This window comes from Spea bombifrons, chromosome 4 (assembly GCF_027358695.1).
Source record: "Spea bombifrons isolate aSpeBom1 chromosome 4, aSpeBom1.2.pri, whole genome shotgun sequence".
In the NCBI taxonomy this organism is placed as follows: domain Eukaryota; kingdom Metazoa; phylum Chordata; class Amphibia; order Anura; family Pelobatidae; genus Spea; species Spea bombifrons.
In genome coordinates this window covers 62,771,040-62,778,464 of record NC_071090.1, presented here as the reverse complement: position 1 = coordinate 62,778,464, position 7,425 = coordinate 62,771,040, and the positions used below count along the sequence as shown (strand labels likewise).

The window sequence follows — 7,425 nt, the reverse complement described above, 5'->3', positions numbered from 1 at the left end:
AGGGGGGGGGTTATTACTGTATACAGCACTGGGTGTTATTACTGTATACAGCACTGGGGGGTTATTATTATATACAGCGCTAGGGGTCATTACTGTATGCAGCACTGGCGGGGTTATTACTGTACACAGCGCTAGGGGTTATTACTGTATACAGCACTGGGGGTTATTACTGTATACCGCGCTGGGGGTTATTACTGTATACAGCGCTAGGGGTTATTACTGTATACAGCACTGGCGGGGTTATTACTGTATACAGCACTGGCGGGATTATTACTGTATACAGCACTGGGGGTGTATTACTGTATACAGCGCTCTGGGGGTTTATCTTAAGGGTCTTTTAATTATCCAGGATGTGTGCTATTCATCAATTATTACAAAGTATATATATATATATATATATATATATATATATATATATATATATATATATATAAATAAATAAGATAAAGAACAATTGACCTGCTGTTGTCATATATTAATTCGCCGTATTTCCCATGTTCTGTATGTTTTTTTGGAATTTTCCACTAAACAACCATAGCTGGGGGGCACTGTAGGAACAATATATAGGGGGGCACATTAGATGCCACAGTCAAAACTGGGGGGGGGATTAATAATTCCCACTATTAAATCATACCACTGAAAAAAACATAAATAAACATACAATACAAACATACAAGAAAGAGGGAGAGGAGGAGGCGGAGAAGGAGAGGGAGGATGAGGAGGAGGAAAAGGAGAAGAAGGAGAATGAGGAGGAGAAGGAGGATGAGGAAGAAGAGGAGGCTGGCAAACATGGGTGCTTTCCCTGCAAATGGAGACCCAAGATCAGATCAAGCCAAAAAACACCTGGCCGCCTGGGCAGACTCCTGTCATTATGGAAGAGGAGGATTATGAAGAAGGGCGTGCGTGTGGATGATTAAGTCATCGCATTTGTTGTTGTTTGTAGACTAAGTTAGAATAAGTTAGAATAAGTTAGAATAAGTTAGAATAAGTTAGCATGTTAAAAATAAAAATGTTGCGTTGCATTAAACACAAGATTCTGTCTTATATTATCTGTGAAGCTCAACAATAAACTCTCACCAGGTCCTTCCATCACCAGGACCAACCCTACAGAACTCTCTGCCTGCTCCGTCCAACCATTTACTAAAAAAACCCTACTTTACAGCAAACATAGACACATGGAACCTGCCAGCAGATCACTCACTGTATTATCCTCTACAATGTCCGCTGTTAGGCTGTTCCACTCATCTACTACCCTGTCACTAAACTAAAATCTCTTTACAGTCCCATCATGCCTAGGTTCCAGCACTTACACATCCATGCTATCACACACACACACTCATTCATTCATATACTCATTCATTCACAGATTCATTCCCTCAATCACACATTCTCATTCAAACTCCCTCCCCACCCCTTACCTGCACTGCAGCTTCTCGAAGCCGCTCACAGACTTCAGCAGAGGGCGCGGCCTCCCTGTGCGTTCTCTGGTAAAGCACAGAGGAAGCGGGACTGGAGCAGAGTCATGTGATGTCACGTGAACTCTGCTAGGTTCCGCTTCCTCTATGCAGTACAGAAGACCCTCCCACAGGTAAGTAGCAGGGCTCGAGGTGCGGCCCGCGTAAGATCGGTTGCCTTGGCTGCCGATCTTACTCGGGCCGCATCCTCTCTCTCCTCCGCGTTAAAAAAAAAAACGGGATCCAAATTCGGCAGGGGGCAACAGGGGGGCAAGGATTAACCTAGGGGGGGCAATTGCCCCCCTTTAGTGACGCCACTGGTTATGGGGCACAAGAGGTTTATGGGGGGCGCCAAATACTCTATGTATGGCCCTGCCCACCTTACCTCAATTAGCAGTTAAAGTTTGGATGTGTCATTGAATCGTGCTCGTTTGGTAACAGTTAATAGTTAACAATTTTGCGGAATTTGAAAATAGGCACAGTTTTTTGGTAAACTTTAAATGTATTTTTGTCACCAACAACCTAGATAAAGCATTACTTTCAACCTGGATAATGATATAAAGCGGGACAAAACATTCTTTATGGTTATCCCTTTTGGCTTATTTTTTCTAAAATAATATCCCAAATTTGTAAATCATGTCTGATTAGAAGCCCTATACAAATTATAAAAACTGCTTATATCATATGCTTTTTGCACATGCCATCTACACCTGAAATGATAAACACGACACGAGTGGAGTTCTTGTAGCATGTCGTTGTTTGTGTGTCCCAATAGTGCATGTCCCGTAACACCACTGGGTCACGGCACTGGAGCTGGACATTGGATCATAGCACTGGAAGGTCTTCCCTCCCTCAGCTCCGTCATTGTGCCTGACTGCTGGTGGAGTGCGATCGGCGCCTTGGCTAGGATTTCAGTGCGTGAAAGGAGTGTCCCTCCCACTCTCCGCTGTCAAGGATCCGGCTACTTTCCATTCTGTGAGAGCTTCAGGACGGATTGGCAACAGCTCGAAGAAGTCCCGGGCACACCAGGAGCTCATCGGCAAGGATTAATCCACAGAGTGTCTTAAAACAAGTCCGCGATCAACACAGAAAGGAGCGATTTACTAAAAGCGAAGAAGTTTGGGATTTAAAGGCTGCGAAGGCAAACTGCACAGGCAACCGTAATCCGTGACATGTGGAGCCCCAGTCTGGAGGCTGAGCTCTCCTGATTGCTTCCAAAGTTGGGTAAGCTGTTCAATAACTTCTATTGTGCAATCGTGACATTTACAAGGGTTGGGTTTGTAAGTGTAAGCGGAATTACCTTAAAGTAATGAGACATTAAAGGATTGTTTGCCTGCTGTGCTGAGACCATGTAAGCTACCATAACGCTCCTGGGATCAGACACCTGCATCCCCCTGCACATATAAAGGCTTTCCGCAGATAAGACCCTCTGCATCAGAGACATGTAATGACATAGGGGAAAATCATCCCAGGAGAACACTATTTCTCATTATCTTATCAAATACAGGGGATCTTATGCATGCAGAGGGGCAGGTTACTGCTAGGGCATTAAACTGTAATAGTCGCCACTATATTATGTATAACAATTAACTCCTCACTACCCCACATCTCTATCCATGAAACAGGAGTTAAATGTCAATAAGTTCAGTGATAACAGGAAAAAACAAGGCTATGCAGAATAAATATAATTGTACATTACATGTTATAAAGGTTTTGTCTTTAAAATTATTTATTCTATAATAATATAATTATAAAATTATATGTATGTGTGTGCGAACTTCAGTTTATGATGATTAAAAAGAAGAATATATTACATCCAGCATGCAAAAATAACACGTGGTTCATTATACTGTCCTGTCTATATGCACAATACCCTATGATGAATCTCCAGAGCTGTATTTCTCAATATGTCCCTGACACTGATACTAAAGGCAGTCTTTTTGTTTCCACTTAACTGTACATGAGGTTGGCTTCCTGAAATGCCAGATGAATGCTAATCCCATTGCATCCAATTCTATTTCATATCTGAGCTGAATTGATTATTAGCTTTGTTCCTGCTGTATTTGAAGAGAGGGCAATAAAACCCCTCCCTTTGAATAAATTGAATTTAGCATATCACATCTGAGAAACCCTTGGACTGGGTCTTGGTGGGGATGGAGCATTTCTAATGATCTGGAGCTGAATTGGTTTGAAGAAACCACTTATACACAAGTACATGTTCTTATGAGATGAATATTTCAGTGGGACTGAAGAGGTTAAAACAGATTTAAAATGGGAGTGGTACTAAGATTTATGAAACAGTCTGGATGGTAGAAGATGTATTAGGTGGTTAGCCTTCAGTTGCCACCATTAAGTCCCCTTTAGTAGAAGGGAACCACCAGGGAGATTTACACTGCATTCTAATGTCCACCCTTGGCTGAATGTATGCTCTTTCCAGCAGGTGGAGGTATTATTCATGTCTAAACTGCTAGAAAACATGCTATTTCATGGTGGATATATTACTAGAACTAATGACTTAATTTTATATCTTTAAACAGGGTTTTCGGTCTGGTGGAAAAATATAATAATTGAAGAAAGATGGCAGCTGCTGTATTCCACTTGTTGGCTGGGCTGGCTATTTATTGCAGTTTTGTTAAAGGATCCACACAGCCACAGGCGCGTGTTTTCTTAAAATTCAATGGTAAGAGAGTTTCAGTGGTTTACATTTTTAATCTTTTTTTTTTTTAACTTTTTAATTAAGAAACATAGAAATTAAGTATTATTTGTTGTATAGTCCTTAATGTTCTATATGGAATGAAGGTACTTGTGATTCAATTGAAATGATTGAATATTTAGTAAATGCCTCCCGACAGAATACACTTTCGTGTCTGCTGCTATTGATTCTTCTGTAGCTGCAAAGCCGGATTGACTTCAAGGTTAAAGCCAGCTGCATAGTTCAAATATCATAAAAGGCCCTACTAGGTATTTCAACTTTGGCAGCTGTGACTGGCATTCTTTAAAAGAACAGTTTACTTACTTCCTGAATGACAGCAGATAATAATACATGACGGCAATACAGGAAAAGCAGAACGACTTTGGCCACGTGCAGTGCATCACATTAAACTATTTGTCCGAATTTTGTTTATAAAACTTTCTATGCAGCTGCAAAGCAATGGTAATTTACCCATTATTTCTCTTTGATCCGGATCTTAATTTGTAAATCATCTTTGTTACATTACATTATACAAGATGATAATAAACATGATATTCAAGATATGTGTAGTGTACAGTGATGCCAGATGTGTAATAAACACATTTCTAATATTAATAAAACGGTGACCTGTTCTGTAGAGCATTTTAAAGGGACAATCCAGTCTGCCAGAGTTGTATTTTTTAAAGCATGTTGATGTCCTTTTTTTCATGAATTTCAGTGTACAGTCTTTCGTTACTGGAGTTAGACAATGAGACTTTTTACCTTTAATGTCCCTCCTGGCTACCTCAACTGAAAAAAAGAAAACATTAGTATGTAAGCTATGTGTATAAACTCAATAGCACTTCCATTGAAGCAGTTGAAGCAGCAGGCAATGGCATGTTTGTTAGCAAACCAGTGTTCAGATTACAGTTGGATTTCAATGAGGTTCCACTGAAGATATGCAAGAAGGATACAATGGTATGCTTCCTGTTTTCAGTAGTGGCAATTGGAGGTGGAGTTAAATAAAACACAAAAACTCCAATAATCAAAGAATGCATCATCCTATTTGCATGCAATATAATACACTAAAGCCCATGCAGAAAAGATTCCAATATGCATTCACATTAAAATAGCCTGAAGTACCCTTCAAAAACTTCAAGGACCACAGTGTGGGGAGCTATTCACAAGGATTGGTAGATAAACTGATACACAAGGCATTTAAGGGGGGATGTCACAGTTCTTAGCATAGGACAATTTGTTTATTGAAACTACCTTTAGCGTGTGCTATTTGTCAATCTGCGGAATGGTTTTGGATACACTAGCTTCTCAATTTTCTTTGCCTGAAGTTATTACCATGCTTCCCACCCCATTCTTGAAAAGGTTTCTGGAAACATCAATTTTACAATAGGAGAGGTGAAATTAAACAAACAAACTAGCATTGACCCCCCCCCTCTCTAATGAAACAAATGAAAAGAAGCAAAGAGCTTCACATTTTTTGTTTACATTTCATTTGTAAACACTCTCATTCATGCTTTCTCGGTTTGTCAACCTAGCCACCGTTCCTCAAAATGGGGAAGAGGGTGTGCCTGGAAAGCTCCGCCATTTTGTGGAAGTTCACCGGAAAGTTACTTCTTGCAAGAGGGTGGAGCCTCCAGACACACCCTCTACCCAGTTCTTTCAGTCCTCCCTGACAGGAAGCTCCGCCTTTTTGCGGAAGCTCATCACGAGTTCATGCCCTGAATATGGTTTCACAAGAAAGCCCAACTTGTGCTAAAAAAAAGATTTCTGATGGTAACCTAACTGTAAAATATGTAATGGTTGAAGAAACTCATAGTACCAGTGCTGCAAATGTGAAATAGGAACTATATCTGCCTTCCTCTTCAATGGGTTAAGATATCCAGCCCCATGATATACATATAATGTGAGGGTTTTTTTTAGTAATACATAAATATTATCTTATTATTTTCTGTAGGTACCATTAGGCTTATGTATTTAGTGCATAAACTATAAAATGTAGTGTTTGGGGAAATACAATTAGAATCATTAAAGCATACTTTTGCAAGAAGGTACTGCTACAAAAGGCAGTGTAGAAGAGTTGGAACTTGAAACTCAGCCCCCATCATGGAGCATTGATGGAGAAACAAATATGGCGAATGGGGTAATTTAGGGTCAAGAGAAGTATTGAGGTTGAGAGATAAAAAAAAAAAAATATTGCTTACTAAAAGAGAGTCTGGCAGCTTATCCCAAAAGGGAAGGACCTAAATGTGTGAGCAGGTACACCTGTGTTAGCAGGAAGACAACCATTAGGACCTAGGTAAGTTTTTGACATTACTTATAAAGTTTTAAAGGTTTAAATGAGATAATCATGGATTGAGTGCTGGTTAGAAGGATAATTGTTTTTGTTATATTGCAAATATCATGTGCAAATGTGATGTTAGTTTTATTACAAGGAGTGGATTTGCTGTTTTAGTAAATGTCTTGTTTTTACAACAAAAGGTGATTGTTTTTACACAGTTTTAATATTTGCATAATATTTTAAGTAATTGTATTACTTGCAGTTTATAGTGTTGAAGCTATGTTTCCTCAGATTCCTCAATAATTTTGATTTTATTTTACAACTTGTGTTTTTCCCAAATAACTTTTAACCACATGTAAATGTGTTTCTACAGAAAAAAAAACTGAATTCTAACATTGTGTTGGCTAAAACGGATCTTTTTGGTAGATCCAGATTAATCTGACTACCACAAACTAGCATTCTCTATTTGTAATAATCCACCCCTTTCATTAAATAGAAACTATATAATTAAACAAATGAGTCATTTAATCTCCCTAAGAAAATGTACGCGCTGACACGAAAGCTTTTCTGCCTGTCAGGACCTATTTATATTTTTAATACCTATACTTATTCATTCATCCAATTATTGTATGAATGATCTTAGTGCTACCACAAAATGCATTTCCAAGTCAGTTTGTGTTTTGCATAAAAATAAGATCCATTATTTCCTTTTGGTGAATATATCTCTGCCACTACATTAAGGCAAGGTAAGGATAATAGCGATGATTTTTATCCAAGCCATTTGAGTAATTATAACATTTCGTCTTTGCCCAACCTGCAAGTTCTTTGTAAGAGACCTGTGCTATTCTTAGAACACAGACCTTAAACATTGCAATTACCCAGTGGAAAGAAAAACATAATGCAGAAATTAAGCTCTGAAATATGTATACGTGTGTGTGTGTCTGTGTGTGTATGTATGTATATATATATATATATATATATATATATATATATATATATATATA

General features: G+C 38.7%; 1 protein-coding gene across 1 annotated transcript in view; it reads left to right on the top strand.

The window, feature by feature from the left end:
* Positions 1-2,402: 2,402 nt before the first annotated feature.
* Positions 2,403-7,425, top strand: part of SEMA3C (semaphorin 3C) — a 70,912-nt gene continuing 65,889 nt past the window's right edge. The window contains exons 1-2 of the mRNA XM_053461928.1: positions 2,403-2,678; positions 3,992-4,134. Coding sequence (XP_053317903.1) covers positions 4,032-4,134 — 103 coding nt within the window. The 5' untranslated portion in view covers positions 2,403-2,678; positions 3,992-4,031. The remainder of the gene's footprint in view (positions 2,679-3,991; positions 4,135-7,425) is intronic.